Here is a 26,476-nt window from a genome sequence, read left to right as displayed (position 1 = left end):
AGATCATTACTGTCGATTAAGGTGGGACGGAGTGTGTTTCCTTGCAGCATTCCACATAAGATACGTATAATGTTCAGAGGATTACCCTATGTTACTTCTTGTGCGTGCTGTGGCATTTTCCTACATGTTTTAAATAACTGTACAGCAGTTACATATTTTGATACATTTGTAGCGTGTGAGCGTGATATCAGACTTTGTCAAATGCTTTCTTAAAGTGAAAAAGGCAGAACTTCAGATTCGTGTGTGTGTGTGTGTGTGTGTGTGTGTGTGTGTGTGTGTGTGTGTGTGTGTGTGTTAGAGTACCGTAAATAAAAATTATTTCTTCATGGATGACAATGTGGTCTAAGATACTGTGTGGTTTTCGAAAGCCCGCTTCTTCTTTAGATATCGAATCATTTGAGACTTATTTTAAGTTAGTTTGGTACACGTGTGTGTGTGTGTGTGTGTGTGTGTGTGTGTGTGTGTGTGTGTGTGTGTGTGTATGCATACCACTACACTATAATTACTGTCTGCCATTTGCCTGCACAAGTAAAAGCGACAACACCATCAACAGTCTGGTTTGCTTTGTTTATTTCTTTAAAAACGTATAAAGATAAAGACCATTAAAGAACAATGAAAGCAGTTCAGAAAAGCTGGTTCAAAGAGAGTACTCAGCAACAAAACAACGACGAAACAAACTGTTGTAATCATTTCGGATTATTCATAAAAGACAGACACCTTCTTCTCTCTTCCTCCCTCTCTTCTTCCTCCTCCTCCTCCTTTCTTCTTTCTCCTCATCCTCTCCTCTTCCGTCTTCAAAGAAAGAAAGAAAAAACAACTTCTTGCCAGTATTCGCAGAACTTAAAGAAATATAAAACAGACACAAAGAAATGGAAAAAAAGGAAGTTCTTTTCAGATTTTGCAGCCTTCAGCATAGAATAGGAATCAATGAAATGAAATGAACAGAAACCAAGAAAAGAACACTCCTGGACATCTCCAATGCAAAACACACACCCTTGCATTTCTCTAGCATCTGAAGCTCTTGCAACCGCACTGGTAGGGGAGATAGAGGGAGATCTTCTCCACTTTCCCACCACCAATATGGGGACTACGCTTCCACCGCTTGTAGGCGTAGGGGTCGTAGTACGTCTTGGCGTACAGCTTCGCCGGGTACAGCACCTTACCAGGGTATGGGCGGGGCTGGGGGTGAGGGTGCGGCTTGGGGTAGGTCGGGTAAGTTTGGGGGTAGACCAGCGTGGGCTTGGGGTAGACCACATGGGGCTTGGGGTAGAGGTCGGGATGCGGGTGAGGGTATGGTGTGGGGATGATGGGCTTGCAGTAAGCCCAGACGGTCTGCCACTCGTAATCCTCCTCGCACTTGCTGACGCCGCCCTGGTTGTGAGTGCAGTAGTGGCAGTCACGGTTGTACTTGGCACTGGAGAAAAGGGGTTTGGGTGTCATATACTGTACCATGTAAAACTGGTGAAAAAATAAATAAATAGATTATAATTAAAAAAAAATATATATATATATATATAAATAGATTATAATTAAAAAAAAAATTATATATATATACATCTATATATATATACACACACACAAACACACACATACATACATACATGTGTACACACACACACACATATATATATATATATAGAGAGAGAGAGAGAGAGAGAGAGAGAGGTGAGTGTGTGTGTGTGTGTGTGTGTGTGTGTGTGTGTGTGTGTGTGTGTGTGTGTGTGTGTGTGTGTGTGAGTGAGTGAGTGTGTGTGTGTGTGTTTGTCTGTGTGTGTGTGTGTGTTTGTCTCTGTGTGTGTGTGTGTGTGTGTGTGTGTGTGTGTGTGTGTGTGTGTGTGTGCGTGTGTCGGTTTGTTCTGCAGGCCAGAGTTCACGGCGAACACAGTATAAAGACACAGTATAAGACGCCTTCTCCGCCACGCCCACCGGCTGCTCAGCCATTCAGCACAACTCCCTGCCTTCAGCGCTGAACAGTCATTCACTGCACTGCTGACTTGCACATAGAATAGAATAAAATTATGTCTTTATTACCAAGTATACCGTGGTCACCAGGATTATTGGGGTTTGGGGGGGGGGGGTATTACATAACAAGGTACGAACATAAATCGAAAATCATACACAGACACAGATACAGTAGAAATTACGATACATATAAGTGCATATCAATATAAAAACTTGTGCATATTCACACATGCACGCACTGCACACACACACACACACACACACACACACACACACACACACACACACGTTTGAACAGAAGCCGCATATTACATGTGGATGGGGCTGATGACTAGATCTTCAGGTCGATGGTTGTTGATTGCCACCCCTCCGTTTTCTCCCCCTCCCTTACCTCACACACACACACACACACACACACACACACACACACACACACACACACACACACACACACCCACACACACACACACACACACCGATACACGGACACACACACACACACACACGGACACACGCACACACCGACACACACACACACACACACACACACACACACACACACACACACACACACACACACACACACACACACACACACACACACAAACACCGACACCCACGAACACACACACACCCACTCCCACACCCACACACACCCACACACACACACACACATACACACACACACACACACGCACACACCCCGACACCCACACACACACACTCACACACACACACTGACACACACTGACACACACCGACACACACACACACACACACACACACACACACACACACACGCACACACCCCGACACCCACACACACACACACACACACACACACACACACACACGCACCCACACCCACACCCACACACACCCACACACGCACACACCCCGACACCCACACACACACACACACACACACACACACACACACACACACACACACACACACACACACACACCTGCATCGCGTGTATCTCAGCTGCTGGACCTGTGGTTTGATGACGTAGCACTGCTTGCTGTCCACAGTGAAGGCCTTGAGCATGAAGCGGGCAGAGGGGCACACCTCGGACACAGGCTTGTAGTAGTGCTGGTCAGGGGGCCTCGAGGTCGGCACGCTGTGGACACACGGTCAGTGGTGGGTCAGTCTCCTCGTCAAGGAGGTTTCAGTTCAGTTTAATCTCTCAGTCAAGGAGGCGTCACTGCGTTCGGACAAGTCCTTTATTTTACGCTACACCACATCTGCTATGCAGATGCCTGACCAGCTAGCAGCGAAACCCAACGCGCTTGGTCAGGTCTTGAGAAAAGAAAAACATGCATAGACAGATACATGGATACATTATTATATAGATAAATAAATAAATATAAATAAATAAATAAATAAATAAATGAAAAATACAACTGAAACAGAATTGAAATATAAAAAATTAAAAGAAATGTTTCAAAGCTTGCCGACAGATCACACATACGTACATACATATATAAAATGAAATGAAATAAGCAAACAACAACAACAACAACAAAAACAAGAAGGGAATTCATTAAAAAACGACAAAGTAAAAGAAAGACAAAAAAGCAAATGATGAAATAAAGAATGGCTGCCTTCATGGCTGGGTAAATAAACAGAACGGTCATACACGTCAATTGTTACAATGTCTGTTTGAGTGTGTATATGTGTGTACCTGAAATCTGATTGAATGACACAGGAAACGAGTGATGAGCACCAAATGGCAACCATCAATCGGCTCTACCAAGGTAGACAGCCTCTTGTGCAAATGACCCCGAGTTTGTTAAGCGCTTAGAGCTTGGTCTCCGACCAAGGATAGGCGCTTTATAAGTATCCATATCAAATCATATCAAATCTAACAAGAATCCCGCAAATGAAACAAATATCCCAACAGGTTGACGGGCGCAATAGCCGAGTGTGTAGAGTGTTGAAGCGTCCTGGGTTTGATCGGCATCTGTGGGTTTACTAAGGGTGGCTCTCCCTGCTCAAGAGGTATGTAGACCCACTGGTGCCTGAACACACGCAGAAAGTCAAATCCGCACGTTAAAGATCCTGTGATCCACTGTTCGGTGGGTGATGGAAACACAAAAATACCCAGCATGCACACCTTCGAAAACGGAGTATGGCTGCCCCTACATGGTGTGACAAAAACAGTCAAACACGTGAAAAGCCGCAGTAGGTACGAGTGAACGTGAGAGTTGCAGGCCACGAACGCGGAAAAAAGTAGAACAACAAGAACAACAAAACACAAACAAGACCTGAAGCTGTGAAATTTCATCAGTCCAGGGGAATGAAGGACTTGAATCAGATTTCCACAAAACCCTTCAAGGGAAGAGGTCTCTATTATCTGGTACTACTCTTCAAAACAACAACAGCAACAACAAACAAACAAACTGAACACAAGTGTGCGATCGTGAAGTGAACCGAGCTCATAGTTCTGAGTGAGCTATTTGGGGCATTCAGGGAATTCATTCATCACCTGGTGATCTGTCAGTCTCAACAAACCATTATGTGAGAAACACACACACACACACACACACACACACACACACACACACACACACACACACACACACACACACAAACAAACAAAGAGAGAGAGAGAGAGAGAGAGAGAGAGAGAGAGAGACTGACAGTGTTCCTTTGGCCATCACTTCGCTGAGCTGTGGGTTCTGTTTCATCGCCTGTTCCACCTCCGCCCTGTAACATACACCACAGCATCCATCTGTACACTGTGTAACAACAAAATTAGTTGTATTTGGACGTGGTGGGGGTGGGGATGGGGTATCTGTGTGTGGCTGTATGAGTCTATGTGCGCGTGCGTATAAGTGAGCGCGTGCGAGCCAGTGCACATGCCCTTATATGTATACGTACATAATTATATCTAAATCCCTGCGTTATTTATGTTTGTACATGATGGTTTTCAATGAATGAATATTTGTATATTGTCATAAACTGCCCGGTCACCCTCCAGCCCCACCCCACCTCCATTTCTTCATAATTCTGGTGATTCCCGTACGCTTGGTAATAAAGACGTATTCTATCAATTCTATTCCATCCATTCTATCTTTTCTATCTATTCTGTACTACAAACATTCCCAACACCATGCGTGGTCTCCTCCGAAGGAGTGACCTCGTGGCCACAGATACAATTAAATCAACATAACAAGCAAGGTGTGGCTGCCTAATGACAGCTGGAGAACGAGTGTCGTGGGAGTAAAATGACTCTGAGCACTGCATAAGACTGACAAAACAAAAAATGGAGGTGAGGGGGAGAAAAACTCAATAAACTTTAACGACAGCAACCACAATGGCGGACGAGCAAGCGATCTGAGCAACGTCCAGAATTAATAGCAGACAAACCAGACGGGAAAGTGCCTAGTCAACGCAGGAATCAGGTCAAACCTGTTTTCGTTGCCAGCCACAAAACAATGGTAGGAACGGTCTGGAGTTGTCAACTGAGAAAGTTTAACGACCTGTTCATTGGCTGGCGGCCATTTTATGGTGACGTTGTTCGTGGCTTGGGCTGTACACTTTGCTGTTGTCTGTGGTTGTTGTTGTTGTGGCTTTGTAGGTGTTTTTTTGTTGTTGTTTTTTTTTGGGGGGAGTGGGGGTACGTTTTGTTGTTGTTCTTGCTGTTGTCGTTTTGGGGTTGTTGTTTTTTGTGGGGGGAGGGGGTTATTCGCTTGTTTTTTCTTAACCAAAGAACATGCTTCCCAATCCCGTACTTTTTTGGGGGGAGGATGGGAAGGGGTGCGGAGGGGGGGCGTGGAGGGCAGGGGGGTTCCTGATTTTCTTTTCATTTTTTTTTTATACATGCACGTCGGTGGCCTAGTGGTAATGCGATAGGGAAGCGAGAGTCCATGGGTTCGAGTCCCAAAGGACGGGTGCAATAGCCGAGTGGTTAAAGCGTTAGACTTTCAATCTGAGGGCCCTAAGTTCGAATCTCGGTAACAGCGACTGGTGGGTAATGGGTGGAGATTTTTCCATCTCCCAGGTCAACATATGTGCAGACCTACTTGTGCCTGAACCCCTTCGTGTGTATACGCAAGCAGAAGATCAGATACGCACGTTAAAGATCATGTAATCCATGTCGGCGTTTGGTGGGTTGTGGAAACAAGAACATACCCAGTATGCACACCCTCAAAAACGGAGTATGGCTGCCTACTTGGCGGGGTAAAAACGGTCATACACGTAAAAGCCCACTCGTGTGCATACGAGTGAACGTGGGTGTTGCTGCCCACGAACGGAGAAGAAGAAGAAGAGTCCCATAGTTACAAGGACCGAGATCTTTATTGCCCCCCATCCCTCCAGGCCCCAAATGCCCATCCCCTGGTCCGCCTGCAGTAGACTTTGAGTAGTGGTCTGGGTGCTAGTCATTCGGACGAGAGGATAAACCGAGATCTGTGTGCACCACGCATTGGGTGCTTAAAAGGAGCCCACAGCGACAACAGGGTTGTTCCCGGCAAGATTCCGTGTCTAAAAAAAGAATCACTTCTATAGTAAAACACACACGCAGTTAAAAGAAAAATGGGAAAAATATGGTGGCGCTGCACTTTGGCGATGAGTTCTCCCTGAATTTCGCACAGAGAAATCTGTTGTGACAAAAAGTAATATGCGATAGAATGCAAAAAGCAAATAAAGGGTAAACTCAATTATATATGTGTGGCGCTGGATTTCGTGCGGTAAGAGATACAGGGACTTTGGTCCACATTCACACGCATCATAATGAAGCACAGAGATGAAAGACAAGACTTGTACATAGATACAAGACAAGACTTGTACATAGATACAAGGCAAGACTTGTACATAGATACAAGACAAGACTTGTACATAGATACAAGACAAGACTTGTACATAGATACAAGGCAAGACTTGTACATAGATACAAGACAAGACTTGTACATAGATACAAGGCCAGACTTGTACATAGATACAAGACAAGACTGGCTGAACGAGAGGGGGAAGGGAGTGGGGGGGGGGGGGTGCGGCTAGTTTGGAAAGAGATGGGTTTTAAGGCCAGAATTGAAAGAGGCCAGTAGAGAGATTTGACGAAACCACAGAATGAGTTCATGCCATGTGTAAAGGTCCAGAGAGGGAGTTCATCCCATGTGTAAAGGTCCAGAGAGGGAGTTCATCCCGTGTGTAAAGGTCCAGAGAGGGAGTTCATCCCAGAGGGAGAGTTCATCCCAAGCGTAAAGGTCCAGAGACGAAGAGCAGCGGCGGACTGTAGAAAAATGCAATGTATTGCCCTTCGGTTGATTTGGTTAACCGTCTGTGTTTGCAAACATCAGTTCCGTAAAAAGCTAAAACTCAGATGCTGTGCTACAGTCTGTGGCTTTCGTCTTCAGTTTGTTCACAAAATAACAATTGCAACACTACAACAGAAACAGAATGCTGATCGCAGAAAGCCACATGGGGTGTAGAGGTGAAGACAGTCCCATGCGTAGGATGAGGTAGCTTTACTGATGCATTCATGGACAAAGAATGCTGAACCTTTACTTTATTCTGTGAGACAGGAAGCCAATGGAGAGACAGTGGAAACACACACACACACACACACACACACACACACACACACACCACATACACACACGCATGCACGCACACCAATACACACGCACACACACACACACATACGCACACGCACACGCATGCACGAGCACCAACACACACGCACACACACACGCACGAACGCACGCACATACACACTCATACACATACACGCACACACACATACACTGACCACAAGAAGAAGAAAACAGAATCACACTGATGGAAGGCAATACTAAAACAGTAATAATAATGATGATGACTCACTTTTAAAAGTAATGTTTCTACATGTGTGCACAAGCTGTTTGTGTCATTCTCCACCATAACTTTCTTTGTTTTTAGTATTTCTTTTCCTTTTCCTTTTTTTTTTTTTTTGACGGTGAGGCTGCGGGTGTTTATTTGTTTTTGCAAAACATTTTCTAAAGATATTGATAGTACAATTATGTCATGGAAGAATCAATACAGCGAGAGAAAGGAAGAAAACATGCACATGAATTCTCAAACACACACACACACACACACACACACACACACACACACACACACACACTGACCACGGGTAACTGGGGGCCTCGTGGTCAAGGCGGTACTGGGCGGCGTGGTCATAGTAATTGTAGCAGTCACTGCCAGCAGAGGCCAGCGCAGCACACGTGGCCACCACCACCACCAATGCTGTCGTCACCTGGAAAACATTGTTCACTGCACTGTCATCTCTCTCTCTTTATCCCCCCCCCCCACCACCACCACCACCACCACCAATGCTGTCGTCACCTGGAAAACATTGTTCACTGCACTGTCATCTCTCTCTCTTTATCCCCCCCCCACCCCCACCCCCCCACCACCACCACCACCACCACCAATGCTGTCGTCACCTGGAAAACATTGTTCACTGCACTGTCATCTCTCTCTCTCTTTATCCCCCCCCCGCCCCCCCCACCACCACCACCACCACCACCACCAATGCTGTCGTCACCTGGAAAACACTGCACTGTCATCTCTCTCTCTTTATCCCCCACCCCCACCCCCACCACCACCACCAACAATGCTGTCGTCACCTGGAAAACATTTTTCACTGCACTGTCATCTCTCTCTCTTTATCGCCCCCCCCCCTGCCCCCCCCCCCCCCCCCCCCACCACCACCACCACCAACAATGCTGTCGTCACCTGGAAAACATTGTTCACTGCACTGTCATCTCTCTCTCTTTATCCCCCCCCCCACCACCACCACCACCAATGCTGTCGTCACCTGGAAAACATTGTTCAGTGCACTGTCATCTCTCTCTCTTTATCCCCCCCCCCCACCACCACCACCACCAATGCTGTCGTCACCTGGAAAACATTGTTCACTGCACTGTCATCTCTCTCTCTTTATCCCCCCCCCCACCACCACCACCACCACCACCAATGCTGTCGTCACCTGGAAAACATTGTTCACTGCACTGTCATCTCTCTCTCTTTATCCCCCACCACCACCACCACCATTTTTCCGATCTGCCAAATCAGCATAATTATGTGCAGACCTGCTAGTGCCTGAACCCCCTTCGTGTATATACGCAGGCGGAATATGAAATACGCACGTTAAAGAACCTGTAATCAATGTCAGCGTCAGGTGGGTTATGGAAACAAGAACATACCCAGCATGCACAACCACGGAAAGGAGTATGGCTGCCTACATGGCAGGGTAAAAACGGTCATACACGTAAAACTCCACTCTTGTAATTACACACGTTGGAGTTGCAGCCCACGAACGAAGAAGAAGTTACTTTAAGTCTACAATCATCCTATATGCGAGAGGAAATTGTACAAAATTCCTCCTCCTCAGTGTGTTTCTTTGAAACAAGTTCTCGATGACCACGTGCCTTCTGGCAGGACCTCCACAGCCTCTCACCTCAGGCCGAAGCCACACACGTCACTGGAGACACGTCATTGATGACGTCACTCCTCAGCTTGGTGGCCGACTGTCTGGCAGTGCCAGTGCCCTCTATGGTGATCTACTGTCTGTCTGAGGAGGAAGGTGGCAGAATGGTTCAGACGCTCATCTGCCAATACAGAGTCCGTGAGGGTCTGGGTTCGAATCCCACTCTCGCCCTTTCTCCCACGATTGATTGGGAAATCAAATTCAGCGTTCAGCCAATCGGATGAGACAATAAACCGAGGTCCCGATTGCAGTATGCACCTGGCGCACTGAACAAGAACCCACAGCTACGAGAGTGTTGACCTGTAGAAGAAATGTACTCTGATAGGCACACACACACACACACACACACACACACACACATATATATATATATATATATATGCATGTAACTAAGCGTGTTGGGTTATGCTGCTGGTCAGGCACCTGCCTTCTTCTCCTTTCTTCTTCTCCTTCTCCTCCTCCTTCTTCTTCTTCTCGGTGCTGCACTGGCTGTGACGAGTATTATAACTGCTACGTCGACTGGAGCTTGTTAGTAATGGTGGTGCATACGTTGTGTATTGTGAATTTCCATACTGATAAGCAACGAAAAACATGCATCACAAATTATCAGCAGCAGCAGCTGCTTTGAAAGAAGAAGTGGAGGAAGAGGGGTTGAAAAGGGAGACAACAAATAATGCAGCAATCCAACACCATGAAATGGAGATATATATATGTTCAACAAAAAAACAGGAAATGTAAGTTATAAACCGATTAAACTGAACAGAAAAGAAGGGGGCGTGGAACAAACGCCCGACCAACGCAAACGCCGATGGCACTGGTCAGCCATGAGGAATGATCTATTGCCCTATCAAACTGAAGTATAATGCCGAGTTCACAAATAAGTTGTTCAGTTTGACATTTTCTCTTAAAACAAATGCCACTATTTCAGTAAACTGCCTCACCATTCTCCAAGGCTGTGCTTGATTGAGTCAGTGTCGACGGAAGATTGTCACGGGACGGGATTTGTCGAAGGGAGGCGGTGGACAAGAAGAAATCTGAAGACTGTCGTTCTTCCACCGTTCTTCTGCACCTAACCTAAGCCAGCATTCGGACTTTATATACCCTAACTCCAACAAGGAAACGCTCAAGGCGTGATGAGCAATAACATTTTCATGGTGCAGAACGCCCTCTTAAAAACAGCACACACATCCGTAGGCTGCATCCGCCCAGCGGTAGAAAAGACGACAAAATCCCCCCACCCCCACTCCCCTTCTCCCTCCCTTCTCCCTTCTGTCTCCGTAGAAGTTGTTTTTTGTTGTTTGTTTGTTTTTGGTTTCTTTTGTTTGTTTGTTTTTTATGTCTTTGTTTCCAAGCGAGACGGTATGCTGTGATTGTACTCCATGAGTGCCTGAGTTTGGACTCGGAGTTTGTGGTGCAGGTTTTTGAAGTTTGCGAACACAGGGAAAAGATAGGGCGGCCTATGCGTAATGCGGTGTTCTCAGTCTGTCTGTCTGTCTGTCTGTCTCTTTCTCTGTGTGTGTGCTGCTGCAGCATGACAATTTGTTTCCATCATTTTCATCATAAGCATTAGACGTCCTCATTTTCGTCATAAGCATTAGACATCCTCATTTTCATCATAAGCATTGGACGTCCTCATCTTCGTCATAAGCATTAGACGTCCTCATTTTCATCATAAGCATTGTACGTCCTCATCTTCGTCATAAGCATTAGACGTCCTCATTTTCATCATAAGCATTAGACGTCCTCATTTTCATCATAAGCATTGGACGTCCTCATTTTCGTCATAAGCATCAGACGTCCTCATTTTGATCATAAGCATCAGACGTCCTCATTTTTATCATAAGCATTAGACGTCCTCATTTTCGTCATAAGCATTAGACGTCCTCATTTTCATCATAAGCATTGGACGTCCTCATTTTCATCATAAGCATCAGACGTCCTCATTTTCGTCATAAGCATCAGACGTCCTCATTTTCGTCATAAGCATTGGACGTCCTCATTTTCGTCATAAGCATCAGACGTCCTCATTTTGATCATAAGCATTAGACGTCCTCATTTTCCTCATTTCCCCATCCTTCCTCTCTTCGTATCGTCTTCCTCCCTGCTTTCTTTCCTTCTTTCTTTCCTCTCTTGTTTCTTTCTTTTTATTTCCTTCCTTCCTTCCTTCCCTTCTGTCTTTTCTTTCTTTCTTTTATTTATTCTTTTTTTTATAAGTACTTTCTTCCTAATCATTGCTTTTTTTTTCTTCTTTCATGCTTCTGTTCTTTCTTCGTCGATTTATTTTCTTCTTTCTGTCTTTTTCACGTCGATCTTTCATTCCTCCCTTCCATCTTTTCGTCCTTTTCTTTTTGGTTTCTTCTTTTTCTTTCTTTCTGACCTTTTCAGTTCACTGCTCTACCATGACTCATAGTGAAGTCGTCATCAATCCCGGTTTGTGCGTCATCAGAGTTTTTATTGAGGTACACACAAAACAACGGCGATGACGTTGACTTGCCCACACAGGTAGGCCAACTACGTACCATTGGAAAAAACATGCCCTAAAAAAAAAAAGAAGAAGAAAAGATGGATATGTTATTAACACGTGTTTTGCACCAAAGCGAGGATTTGAAAGTGATTTGGATTTGCATTTTTATTAGGTCGTGTTGGAGTTCCGGCGCTTATGCAGATCCTTGACAAGTTTATATTGTTTTTTGAAGGTAATAAGAAAAGCGTTTTTGTGGCACCTTCGTGCTGCTGTTTCCATACCTTTAGTGATGGGTAAAAATGAGGAGAGAGAGAGGGGGGGGGAGGGAGAAAGCGAGAGATGACCGTCGTCACACGCAGTGCATTGTGGGACGGGATGCCATTTTACAGGTCAGGCGCAACTAATCGAAAACGAAACTACGTGACGCGGTGCTAAACTACGATCGTCTCCACAAAGATACAGAGCAATGCCACTCACTTGCTGCATTATCGGCTGTACAAGTTGAGGATACAATACTGAATCCAGACTCACTGGGTATCGATTTCCCATAGTTAAAACTACAGCAGGAAGCAGGCTGAACTCGGACTGAAGTCAAAGAACAATTAAGGAGGCAGGCATGTATCGCAGCTATCCGGCGCACCACAATGACGTTTGCAAATACCAGTGAACATTTTCTTGCGTGTTTGTTCAAGATATTTCTGTGGAGATAACACAATGTTGTTAGCTACGAAATCTAAAGTGAATTCTGAAGTGTTATCTCCAAATAGGCTAGTTTTCATTACACGTGTTGAAGCAGTTTGGCTAACACGAGGTTTGAGTCAATTCAGTTTCAGTTTCAGTAGCTCAAGGAGGCGTCACTGCGTTCGGACAAATCCATATACGCTACACCACATCTGCCAAGCAGATGCCTGACCAGCAGCGTAACCCAACGCGCTTGGTCAGGCCTTGAGAGAAAGAAAAAAAAAGGTGAATAATTAATAGATACGCTTACATAAATAAATAAGTAAATAAATAAATAATAATTATGATATAAAAAAAGGTAGTAGTAATGGTAATAATAAAAAAATAATAATAATAAAAAATAAATAAATAAATAAGACAACAATGATGATAAATAAGCAAATAAATGTAAAACATGAAGACACACATTCACACATACACCCACACATGCATAACAGATATGCACCAAACATGCAGTTTCACAGTTATGAAAGCACAGTCAAATACATATAAACGTACATGAGCTGCAACACACACACACACACACACACACACACACACACATTACCCTGCACCTCCTCTACCCCCCTCCTCCACACACTCATTTCTGGTCTATGTATCGCAGCTTCCACGGCACACACACACACACACACACACACACACACACACACACACACACAAAACACCAGGGTTTTCTGCAGGCCAAGTTCAGGGGCAAACACAGTATAAAGCACAGTATAAGACCCCTTCTCCGCCACGCCCCCCGGGCGGCCCCAGCCATTCAGCACAACTCCCGCCTTCAGGCTAAAACGTCATTCACTGCACTGCTGATTTTGCCTAAAAAAATTTAAAATTTATGTTTTTTATTCCCAAGTAAAACCGTGGTCACCAGGTTTTTTGGGGGTTTTGGGGGGGGGGGGGGGGGGAATTACATAAAAAGGGTACGAACATAAATGGGAAAATCATACGGGAGAACGGGCCCAGTGGGAAATTTAACGAACATAAAAGTGTTATCAATAAAAAAATTTTGTGCATACCCAACCACAATGCAACCCACCCACACACACACCCCACACACACACACCCCCACACCCACACACAACACACCAAAAAACACACACACACGTTTGAACAAAACCCGCATATTACTGGGGAGGGGGGGTGAGACTAAAATCTTCAGCCTCCCTTTACCCCCCAAAACCAACACACACACTCACAAACACCCCCCCCCCCCCCCCCCCCCCCCCCCCCCCACCCCCCCCCCCCACCCCCCCCCCCCCCCCCCCCCCCCCCCCCCCCCCCCCCCCCCCCCCCCCCCAAACCCCCCCCCCCCCCCCCCCCCCCACACAACACCCCAAAACCGAAAACACACACGCCCCAAAACCACACACACACCCCGACCCACAAACCCCACACCACAAAACACACACCCCCGGACACACAAAAACACACCCCGACACAAAAGCACACACAAAAACCCCGACACACAACACACACACCCCCCAAAACACGACACACAAAACCCGAAAACACACACACACAAAAAACACACACACACACACACACACACCACACACACACAACACAACACACACACACCAACCACACAAACACACACACAACACACACACCCCACACAACACAACACACACAACACACCAAAAAAAAACCCCCAAAACACACACCCCTGCTTTCGCTTTGTATCGCAGCTGTTTGGCCCTGGGGTTTTTTGATGACGTAGAAATGCTTGCTGTCCACAGGGGAAGGCCCTTTTGAGCATGAAGGGGGCGAGGGGAAAAACCTGGGGACACAGGTTTTGTAGTAGTGGTTGGTCGGGGGCCCTCGGGGGCGGCCGCTGTGGCCCAAACGGCCCATGGGGGGGTTCAGTTCAGCGTCAAGGGGGTTAAAGTTCATTTTTTAATCTCTCAATCAAGGAGGCGCCTGCGTTCGGGACAAGTCCTTTTTTTTACGTAAAAACCCACATCTGCTATGAGATGCCTGACCTCTGCAGCAAAACCCCATCCCCTTTTTGGTCAGGTCTTGGGGAAAAGAAAAAATGCATAGACAGATAAAAGATTAGGTTTAAAAAAAAAAAAATTTAAAAAATGAATAAAAGTAAATAAATAAATAAATAAAAAAAATTAAATGAAAAAAACAATTAAAAACAAAAAATTTGAAAAAAAAAAAAGGGAAAAGAAATTTTTCAAAGCTTGCCGAAGATCACACATACAAATCATATAAAAAGAAATGAAAAAAAAAAAAACAAAAACAACAAAAAAACCCCAAAACAAAAGGGGGAATTCATTAAAAAGGAAAATTTTAAAAGAAAGAAAAAAAAAGAAAATGAAAAATTAAGAATGGCCCCTTAAAAGGAGGGGTAAAAAAAACAGAACTTTATACACGCAATTGTTAAAATGTCTTTTTGGTGGTATATGTGTGTCCCTTAAATCTGATTGAATACACGGAAACGAGGATGAGCACCAAATGGAAAACCATCAATCAGTTTAAACCAAAGGTGGGAAAAGCCTCTTGTGCAAATCCCCCGAGTTTTTTTAAGCCCCTTAGACTTGGTCCCCCGACCAAGGACAGGCGCTTTAAAGAACCCCATATCAAATCATTCAAAAAAAACAAGAATCCCGAAAATGAAAAAAAATACCCCAAAGGTTGACGGGCGCATGGGGGGGTTGTGGAGTTTTAAAGGGCGTCCGGGGTTTTGTCAGCATCGGGTTTGGGTTTATTTAAGGGGGGGCTCCCCCTGCCCCAGGGGTTGTGCCCCATTGGTCCCTGAACACAGCAAAAAGTCAAATCTGCACTTTAAAAGACCCTGTGATCCACTGTTCGGTGGGTGATGGAAAAAAAAATCCCCGCATGACCCCTTCGAAAAGGGTATGGCGGGCCCTACATGGTGTACAAAAACAGCCCAAACACTTTAAAAAGGCAGAAAGGAAACAAATTGAAGTGGGGTTTTGCAGCCCGAACGGGGAAAAAAAGTAAAAAAACAACAAAAACAAAACACAAACAAGCCCTGAACCCGTAAAATTTCTCGCCCAAGGGGAATAAAGGGAAAGAACCCAGTTTTCCCAAAAAAACCCCTTAAGGGAAGGGCCCTCTATTAAATCGGGTTTCAAATCTTCAAAACAAAAACACAAAAAAAACAAAAAAAAACTGAACACAGTGGGCGATCGTAAAGTAAAAACCCGGCTATAGTTTGATTAAAGCTTTCCCAGGGAATTCATTAAACCCCCCCTGGTGATTGCAGTCCAAAACAAACCTTATGTGAGAATCACACCCCACACACACCACACACACAACAAAAAAAAAAAAAAAAAAAAGGGGAGAGAGAGGGGAAAAGAGAGACTGACGGGTTTTTCCTTTTGGGCCCACACTTCGCTGAGCTGTGGGTTTGTTTAAATCGCCTTTTTCCACCTCCGCCCTGAACATACACCAAAAGGTTCATCTGACACTGGTAACCCAAAAAAAATTCCCCTTCTGTTTCATAATGTTTAAATACATCTAGAAACCTTTCCCACTAAAAACCTGTTCGTTTCCCAGGGAAAAACCTTAAAAGGAAAAATCATGGCGCATTCATTATGACAGTAGGCCAAAAAAGGGCCCAAATACTTTTTTGTCAAAATATCCCCCTTCATTTTTTTGGCCCCTTAAATTAAATTTATTAGAGTATTTGTTTTTTTTTATGTATTTTATCTATTTTTTCATTCACCCTTTTTTTTTTCTTTTTTTTTTTCTTTAAAGGCCCCTGACAAATCGCTTTTGGGTTTAAACGCTGCTGGTCGGGGCTATGTTTGGGCCCTTTTGGGGTGTAGCGTATAGGGTTTTGCCCAAAACGCAGTGACGCCCCCCCTTGGAAACTAAAACTGAAAAAACTTGGAAACGTAAGTGTGCATTGTCGGTTTTTTTTTTTTTGAAAACCTTTTTTTTGTGCAAAATTTCCCTTGTTCATTTCGCCAAAAACCCCCTTGTTTGGGGGGAATGGTTTAAAATCAAAAACCCCTTCCCATGCGGGAAATACAACGGGCCAACCCCGAGTTTTTAAAATTTTCCCGAACTTTCAATTGAGGGCCCTGGTTTCAAATTTCCCGATCACGACGTTTGGGGGGTTTTAAAAGTGAATTGACAGGGGTTTAAACCCCCCTGTGTGTGTACATGCATGGGGATCCTGCCCGCATTTTTGATGACCCCGAAACCCCATGTCAGCGTTCGGGGGAAACCCCCAAAAAGGATTCCCGCACCTATTTGGGCGGGGAAAAACCTGTCAAACGCGCAGGTCTAAAACCCCCCTGTACATGAGGTAAACTTGAGATTAAAGGGCAAACGAAGAAAAAGAAGGCGTTGGAGTCAAACGCCCCAAGTTTTTGGGTTTTAGGGTCAAGTTGTCCAGGGGCCGAAGTCAATCTTTGCTGTTTTTGGGAAAGGGGGGGTTCCCAAAGAAAAACTTTTAAGGGAGAGGGGAAACCCGAAACAAAAATTTTTTTTCCCTTTTTCTTTCTTTGGGGGGAAAAGGGAATAAATACGAAAGGGTTACAACACACAACACTAACCACACAACACACACACCACACAACAAAACACACACCCACAAACATGAAAAAACGGGATGGGTGAGGGGGGGGGGAAGAGGGGGGAACTGCAAGAAAAAAAGAAACACAGCCCTCTGTCAGTTTTAAATTCCTTTCTTTTATTTCCTCTCTCCCCCCTCCTCCCCCCCCTTATTTTTTGGGGGGGGATTTGGGGGGGGTGGGGGGGGGGGGGGGGTTTGGGGGTTATTTGGACGGGGTGGGGATGGGGTATCTGTGAGTGGGTGTATGGTCTTGGGGGTTTGTCCCTTTTAAAGTGGGGCGTGGACCCAGTGAAAACCCTTTATACGTATACGTACATAATTATATCTAAAACCCCGCGTTATTATGTTTGTGGGCCCATGGGGTTTTTAATGAATGAAAAATTTGTATATTGTCATAAACTGCCCGGGCAACCCCCCGCCCCCCCCCACCCCCATTTCTTTTATAATTCTGGGTTCCCTACGCTTTGGGAATAAAGGGCGTATTCTACAATTTAAATTCCCTCCCTTCTATTTTTCATTATTTGTATACAAACATTCCAAAACCAAAGCGTGGTCTCCCCCGAAAAGGGGGACTCGTGGACGAAAACAATTAAATCAAAAAAAGCAAGGGTGGTGCCCAATGCGCTGGGGAAACGAGTGTCGGGAAATAAAAACTGACAAAAACAAAAAATGGGGGGTGAGGGGGGGAAAAAAAATTTCCCTAAACTTTAACGACAGCAACCACAAAAAGGGGGCGACAAGCGATTGAGGCAACATCCCCGGAATTTTTTTGCAGAAAACCGACGCGGAAAGTGCTTTTGTCAAAGCAGGAATTTAGGTCAAAACCCCGTTTTCGTTGCCCCGCGACAAAACAATGTTTAAAAACGGTTTGGAGTTTTCAAATGAGGGAAAATTTTAAGACCCGTTCATTGGTGGCCGGGCCAAATTTTTTGGGGCGTTGTTCAGGGCTTTGGGGTGTACACTTTGCTGTTTTTTTGTGGTTGTTTTTTGTTTGGGGTTTGTGGGTGGTTTTCTTTTTTCTTTTTTCTTTTTTTTTTTTTTTTTTGGGGGGGGGGGGGGGGGGGGGGGGGGGGTTGTTTTTCTTATGGTTTTTCGTTTTGGGGTTGTTTGTTTTTGTGGGGGAAGGGGGTTTTTTCGTTTTTGGTTTTTTCCTAAAAACCCAAAGGGAAATTGGGTTCCTAATCCGTTTTAATTTTTTTTTGGGGGGGGGGGGGGGCAGGGGGGGGGGGCCCGGGGGGGGGGGGGTGGCAGGGGGGGTTCCTGATTTTCTTTTTTTTTTTTATACATGCCCCGTGGTGGGGCCCGGTTGTAAAGCGATAGGGAAGCGAGAGGGCCCTGATTTTGAAATCCCCAAAAGGCGGGTTGGGAATAGCCGAGGGTTAAAGCGTTAAAACTTTCCAAATTTAGGGGCTTTTTCGAAACTCGGGAAAAAGGGAAAAGGTGGGGGAAAGGTGGAGATTTTTCCCCCCTCTCCGGGGTTTAAACAAATGTGGGAGACCTTCTTGTGGGGAACCCCCCTTCGTGTGTATTTTCGCAAACAGAAGATCAGATACGCACGTTTTAAAATCATGTAAACCCTATCGGCGGGTTTGGGGGGTTGTGGAAACAAGAACAAAACCCCATGACACCCTCAAAAAGGGGATGGCTGCCTATTGGGGGTAAAAAAGGGCATACACGTAAAAATCCCTTGTGTGCATACGAAATGAAAGTGGGTGTTGCTTTGGGGGCGAAAAGGAAAAAACGAAGAAGAAGAAGAGTCACATAGTTTTAAAAGGCCGAAATCTTTTTTTGCCCCCCCCCCTCCAGGCCCCCAAAAAGGGCCCTCCCCCCGGCCGTTTCAGTAGACCCTTGGAGTTTGGGTTTTGGGTGTATTATTCGGACCCAGGGGGAAAAAAACCCAGTCGTGTGCACCAAAGCATTGGGGGCTTAAAAAAGGAAACCCCCAAACGAAAAACAGGGTTTTTTCCCGGCAAATTCCCTGTTTAAAAAAAAAATCATTTATAGTTAAAAAACCCCACGCAGTTAAAAAAAAAAATGGGAAAAATATGGTGGCGCCGCTCTTTGGGGGATGATTTCGCCCGAATTTCCCCACAAAGGGGAAAAAACTGTTGTGGGCAAAAAGAAAATTTCAAAAGAATCAAAAAAGCAAATAAAAAGGGGAAAACCCCAAAAATTTTATGAGGCGTGGAAAAACGTGCGGTAAGAGATAAGGGAAATGTGGTCCCCAGTCCCCCATTTAATTAAGCCAGAAAATGAAAGACAAAGACTTGACATAATACAAGAAAAAGAATTGTAATGATCAAAAGGAAGACTTGTAAATAATACAAGGCAAACCCTTTTAATAATACAAAAAGAATTGACTAGATACAAGGGCAGTTTGTACAAGAAAAAAGAAAAAGCTTTACAAAGAAACAAGGCCCAAAATTGAAAAAAGAACCAAAGACTTGTACATAGATAAAAAAGGGCTTTTACAAAGATAAAGACAAGGGCTTTACATAGATAAAAAACAAGAATGGTACATAATTAAAAAGACAAGCTTTACAAGATAAAGACAAGACTTGTAACCAGATAAAGACAAGACTTGTACAAGATAAAGACAAGACTTGTTTCAAAAAAAAGCCTTTTCAAGGGCCCGGATGGCTTTACCGAGGGGGGGGGGAAATGGGGGGGGGGGGTTTGGGGTGTTTGGGGAAAAAGATAGGTTTTAAAAGGGCCAAAAATTTGGGAAAAAGGGCCCGTAAAAGAAAATTTTACGAAACCACAGAATGAGTTTAAAGGGATGTGTAAAGGTCCCCGAAGGGAGTTTTATGCCCTTTTGTAAAGCAAAGGGGGGGGGGGGGGGGGGGGGGGTTCATGCCCGTGTAAAGGGCCAGAGAGGGGGGTTTAAACCCCCTGTGTAACAAACTCCAAAATGAGAGGGGAGTTTTATTCCCTTTTGTAAGGTCCCGAGAGGGAGTTAATCCCCTTTTAAGGTCCAAGACGAAAAAGGGAAACGGCGGCGGGGGGAGAAAAATGCCCAAAGAAATTTTCCCTTTCCGGGTTTATTTGGTTTTAATACTCGTCGGCCCGTTTCCCCCTTCTCCCTAAACAGACCCTCCCCGGAAAGTCCCATGGGTTTTCTGAAGACCCACCTTTTTGCTTCCGTCGTCAGAATTGTGGTATTCTTTGTCAACATTTTACCTCTTTTATATAAGAGCCTTCCGCTTGCAAAATTTTTTTTGATGGTAATTGGGGGGGAAAAAGCTGTTAAAGTCGTCCTTTCGCCGTTCCCTAAGGGGAGAGTTAACTCTGTCTTTGCAAACATCCGTTCCCCTAAAAAGCTAAAACCCCGATGGCCCGTGCTACAGTTTTGTGGGCCTTTGTCTTCATTTTTTTCACAAAATAAAAAATTTTCAACATAAAAAACCCGAAAAAAGAATGGAAACGCAGAAAGCCACATGGGTGTTAAAGGGGAAGGGGCAGTCCCAAGCGGGTGGGGGTTAAGCTTTACTGATGCCCTTCAGGGCAAAAAAAGCGGGAAAAAATTTTCTTTATTCTGTGAACAAAGGAAAAAATGGAGAGGCCCGTGGAAACACAAAACACACCACCCCAAAAACCCCACACAACACCCCAAAAACCCCAAGCATGCACGCCCCCCAAAACACGCCCCACACACACACACATACGCAAAAACGCCTGCCCGAACAACCCAAAACACACGCCCCAAAAACAGCACGAACGCACGCACATCACACTCATAAATACCGCACAACCCACTGACCACAAAAAGGGAAAAAAAAAGAATCAAACTGATGGGAAAAGGAAAAACTTTAAAAAAGTAATAATAATGATGATGACTCACTTTTAAAAGTAATGTTTCTACATGTGTGCCCCAAAGGGTGTTTTTTGTCCCTTCTCCACCCCCCCCCAAACTTTTTTTTGTTTTTTGTATTTCTTTTTCCCTTTTCCCTTTTTTTTTTTTTTTTTTTACGGTGAAAGGGGGGGTTTTTTATTTGTTTTTGCAAAAAAATTTTCTAAAGGGAACTGATAGTACAATTATTTTCTGGAAGAAAAAATACAGCGAGAGAAAGGGGAAAAAATCATGCCCTGAATTCTCAAAAAACACACAACACACCACAACACCCACACACCACAACCCCAAAAACCCACTCCACGGGTAACTGGGGGGCCCCGGGTCAAGGCGGTAAAAGGGGGGGCGTGGTCTTAGTAAATTTTACGCCACTGCCCCAGAGGCCCGGCAGCGCACGGGGGGCCACCCCCAACCAACCCCCCACCCCCCCACCAATGTGGCGCACCCGGAAAAAATTTTTCAATGCATGTATATTTTTTAAACCCCCCCCCCCCCCCCCCACAAACAAAAATTTCTGGGCTCACCTGGAAAACATTTTTTCACCCCGCACTGGGCATCTCTCTCTCTCTTTTCCCCCCCCCCCCCCCCCCCCACCCAAAAAAATGTTTTTGTCACCTAGAAAAAAATTGTTTACTCACTGTCCCTCTCTTTCTTTATCCCCCCCCCCCCCACCCCCACCAACCCCCCCCACCAATGCTGTCGTCACCTGGAAAAAAATTGTTCACCTGCATGTCATCTCTCTCCCCTTTTTCCCCCCCCCCCCCCAACCAAACCCCCACCCCAAAAAATGCTGTCGTCACCTGGGGAAAAAATTGTTCACCCGGGATTGTCATCTCTCTTTCTTTAACCCCCCTCACCCCCCCACCCCCACCCCCACCACCAACCCAAAGCTGCCCTCCCCCTTTAAAAAATTGGGTTTAATGCAAAACCCCTTTTCTCTCTCTTTTTAAACCCCCCCCCACCCCCACCCCCACCATGCTTTTCGTCACCCGGAAAAAAATTGTTTAAAGTTTAATCTCTCCCTCTTTACCCCCCCCCCCCCCCCACCCCCCCCACCCCCCACCCAAAGATTTTTCGTCCCCCTGGGAAAAAATTGTTTCAATTTCACTGGGCAAACTCCCCTCTCTTTATCCCCCCCACCACCAAACCACCACCAATGTGTCGGGCACCTGGAAAAAAATTGTTTCCCCTGCAAGTCATCTCTCTCTCTTTAAACCCCCCCCCCCCACCCCACCACCACCACCAATGCTGTCGTCACCTGGAAAAACATTGTTCACTGCACTGTCATCTCTCTCTCTCTTTATCCCCCCCCACCACCACCACCACCACACCACCAATGCTGTCGTCACCTGGAAAACATTGTTCACTGCACTGTCATCTCCCCCCCCCCCTCCCCACCCACCACCACCACCAATGCTGTCGTCACCTGGAAAACATTGTTCACTGCACTGTCATCTCTCTCACTTTATCCCCCACCACCTTGTTTCCCCCAGCTCACCAAATCTAATTTTCAAATGTGAAAATCGTTATCTTAACAGACAGCCGAGTGGTTAAAGCGTTGGACTTTCAATCTGAGGGTCCCGGGTTGGAATCTCGGTAACGGCGCTTGGTGGGTAAAGGGTGGAGATTTTTCCGATCTGCCAAATCAGCATAATTATGTGCAGACCTGCTAGTGCCTGAACCCCCTTCGTGTATATACGCAAGCGGAATATGAAATACGCACGTTAAGGAACCTGTAATCAATGTCAGCGTCAGGCGGGTTATGGAAAACAAGAACATACCCAGCATGCACAAGCACGGAAAAGAGTATGGCTGCCTACATGGCAGGGTGAAAACGGTCATACACGTAAAACTCCACTCTTGTAATTACACACGTTGGAGTTGCAGCCCACGAACGAAGAAGTTCACTGAAGTCTACAATTATCCTATATGCGAGAGGAAATTGTACAAAATTCCTCCTCCTCAGTGTGTTTCTTTGAAACAAGGTCTCGATGACCACGTGCCTTCTGGCAGGACCTCCACAGCCTCTCACCTCAGGCCGAAGCCACACACGTCACTGAAGACACGTCATTTATGACGTCACTCCTCAGCTTGGTGACCGACTGTCTGGCAGTGCCAGTGCCCTCTATGGTGATCTACTGTCTGTCTGAGGAGGAAGGTGGCAGAATGGTTCAGACGCTCATCTGCCAATACAGAGTCCATGAGGGTCTGGGTTCGAATCCCACTCTCGCCCTTTCTCCCACGATTGATTGGGAAATCAAATTCAGCGTTCAGCCAGTCGGATGAGACAATAAACCGAGGTCCCGATTGCAGTATGCACCTGGCGCACTGAACAAGAACCCACAGCTACGAGAGTGTTGACCTGTAGAAGAAATGTACTCTGATAGGCACACACACACACACACACACACACACACACACACATACACACACACACATATATATATATATATGCATGTAACTAAGCGTGTTGGGTTATGCTGCTGGTCAGGCACCTGCCTTCTTCTCCTTTCTTCTTCTCCTTCTCCTCCTCCTTCTTCTTCTTCTCGGTGCTACACTGGCTGTGACGAGTATTATAACTGCTACGTCGACTGGAGCTTGTTAGTAATGGTGGTGCATACGTTGTGTATTGTGAATTTCCATACTGATAAGCAACGAAAAACATGCATCACAAATTATCAGCAGCAGCAGCTGCTTTGAAAGAAGAAGTGGAAGAAGAGAGGTGGAAAGGGAGACAACAAATAATGCAGCAATCCAACACCATGAAATGGATATACATATATATATATATATATATATATATATATATATATATATATATATATATATAGTCTATTCAACAACAAAAAACAGAAAATATAAACAGATTAAACTGAACAGAAAAGAAGGAAACGTGGCCGGAACAAACGCCCGACCAACGCAAACGCCGATGGCACTGGTCAGCCATGAGGAATGATCTATTGCCCTATCAAACTGAAGTATAATGCCGAGTTCACAAATAAGTTGTTCAGTTTGACATTTTCTCTTAAAACAAATGCCACTATTTCAGTAAACTGCCTCACCATTCTCCAAGGCTGTGCTTGATTGAGTCAGTGTCGACGGAAGATTGTCACGGGACGGGATTTGTCTGTCGTTCTTCCACCGTTCTTCTGCACCTAACCTAAGCCAGCATTCGGACTTTATATACCCTAACTCCAACAAGGAAACGCTCAAGGCGTGATGAGCAATAACATTTTCATGGTGCAGAACGCCCTCTTAAAAACAGCACACACATCCGTAGGCTGCATCCGCCCAGCGGTAGTAAAGACGACAAAATCCCCCCCCCCTTCTCCCTCCCTCTCCCTTCTGTCTCCGTCTGCCCCCCCCCCCCCCCCCCCCCCCCCCCCCTCCCTTCTGTCTGTCTCCGTCTGCCCACCCCCCTCCCCCGCCCACTTCTCATAGAGACATCGTGATCCAGTCGAACAAGAAATCGTGTTGGCAATGACGATGAAATTGAAGGCAAGAGGACACAAAACGACATAAAGCTTGAGACAGCTTCGTTTGGAATCTTTAAAGCTGGCTATAAAGTTTAAAGTGAAGAGGCAGGTAGGTAACTTGTAAAAATTGTGTTTTGTTTTGTTTCTTGTTGTTTGTTTGTTTTTGGTTTCTTTTGTTTGTTTGTTTTTTATGTCTTTGTTTCCAAGCGAGACGGTATGGTGTGATTGTACTCCATGAGCGCCGGAGTTTGGACTCGGAGTTTGTGGTGCAGGTTTTTGAAGTTTGCGAACACACGGAAAAGATAGGGCGGCCTATGCGTAATGCGGTGTTCTTAGTCTCTCTCTCTCTCTCTCTGTGTGTGTGTGTGTGTGTGTGTGTGTGTGTGTGTGTGTGTGTCTGTCTGTCTGTCTGTCTGTCCGTCTGTCTGTCTGTCTGTTTCTGTCCGCCGGTGTGTGCGTGTGTGTGTGTGCGTGTGTGTGTGTGTGTGTGTGTGTGTGTGTGCATGTGTATGCGTATGTATGTGTGTGTGTTTTGTGTTGTTGGTGTTGCTGCTGCAGCATGACAATTTGTTTCCATCATTTTCATCATAAGCATTAGACGTCCTCATTTTGATCATAAGCATTAGACATCCTCATTTTGATCATAAGCATTGGACGTCCTCATTTTCGTCATAAGCATTAGACGTCCTCATTTTCATCATAAGCATTGGACGTCCTCATTTTCATTATAAGCATTGTACGTCCTCATCTTCGTCATAAGCATTAGACGTCCTCATTTTCATCATAAGCATTGGACGTCCTCATCTTCGTCATAAGCATCAGACGTCCTCATTTTCGTCATAAGCATCAGACGTCCTCATTTTGATCATAAGCATCAGACGTCCTCATTTCCATCATAAGCATTAGACGTCCTCATTTCCCTCATTTCCCCGTCCTTCCTCTCTTCGTATCGTCTTCCTCCCTGCTTTCTTTCCTTCTTTCTTTCCTCTCTTGTTTCTTTCTTTTTTTATTTCCTTCCTTCCTTCCTTTCCTTCTGTCTTTTCTTTCTTTATTTATTTTTATAAGTACTTTCTTCCTAACCATTGCTTTTTCTTCTTCTTTCATGCTTCTGTTCTTTCTTCGTCGATTTATTTTCTTCTTTCTGTCTTTTTCATGTCGATCTTTCATTCCTCCCTTCCATCTTTTCGTCCTTTTCTTTTTGGTTTCTTCTTTTTCTTTCTTTCTGACCTTTTCAGTTCACTGCTTCACCATGACTCATAATGAAGTCGTCATCAATCCCTGTTTGTGCGTCATCAGAGTTTTTATTGAGGTACACACAAAACAACGGCGATGACGTTGACTTGCCCACACAGGTAGGCCAACTACGTACCACTGGATAAAACATGCCCTAAAAAAAAAGAAGAAGAAAAGATGGATATGTTATTAACACGTGTTTTGCACCAAAGCGAGGATTTGAAAGTGATTTGGATTTGCATTTTTATTAGGTCGTGTTGGAGTTCCGGCGCTTATGCAGATCCTTGACAAGTTTATATTGTTTTTTGAAGGTAATAAGAAAAGCGTTTTTGTGGCACCTTTGTGCTGCTGTTTCCATACCTGTAGTGATGGGTAAAAATGAGGAGAGAGAGAGAGAGGTGGGGAGGGAGAAAGCGAGAGAGAGGGAGAAAGAGAGGGGGGAGAGAGGGAGAGAGAGACAGAGAGGGAGAGAGAGAGAGAGGGAGAGAGGGGAGAGGTACTGGAGGGGGAGGGGGAGAGAGAGAGGGGGAAGGTATTGGAGGGGGAGAGAGAGAGAAAAAGAGGAGGTAGCAGAGGAGGTGAGGGGGAGAGAGAGGGGGGAGGTATTGGAGGGGGAGAGAGAGAGGGGGGGTGGGGTATTGGAGGGGGGGAGAGAGAGAGGGAGAGAAAGAGACAGAGAGGGAGAGAGACAGACAGACAGAGACTGAC

At 45.3% G+C, this 26,476-nt stretch overlaps 1 protein-coding gene across 2 annotated transcripts; it reads right to left on the bottom strand.

Annotated features, from left to right (window-relative positions):
- Window positions 1-553: 553 nt before the first annotated feature.
- On the bottom strand, window positions 554-24,234 carry LOC143298530 (uncharacterized). Of its 2 annotated transcripts, none has more exons than XM_076611388.1 (5): window positions 24,122-24,234; window positions 8,083-8,210; window positions 4,610-4,675; window positions 2,931-3,086; window positions 554-1,414 (listed from the first exon to the last, which is right to left on the bottom strand). In XM_076611388.1, exons 1-5 carry the CDS (start codon window positions 24,122-24,124, stop codon window positions 1,006-1,008), a joined length of 762 nt encoding a protein of 253 aa, XP_076467503.1. In that variant the 5' UTR covers window positions 24,125-24,234; the 3' UTR covers window positions 554-1,005. The 2 variants fall into 2 exon arrangements, with proteins under 2 accessions (XP_076467503.1, XP_076467504.1); XM_076611389.1 differs by lacking the exon at window positions 24,122-24,234 and adding an exon at window positions 10,388-10,511.
- Window positions 24,235-26,476: the final 2,242 nt, after the last annotated feature.

Source organism: Babylonia areolata, chromosome 24, assembly GCF_041734735.1.
Source record: "Babylonia areolata isolate BAREFJ2019XMU chromosome 24, ASM4173473v1, whole genome shotgun sequence".
NCBI classification, from domain to species: Eukaryota; Metazoa; Mollusca; class Gastropoda; order Neogastropoda; family Buccinidae; genus Babylonia; species Babylonia areolata.
Note: the sequence above shows the minus strand (reverse complement) of the source record. Positions and strands in the feature narration are given on the sequence as shown.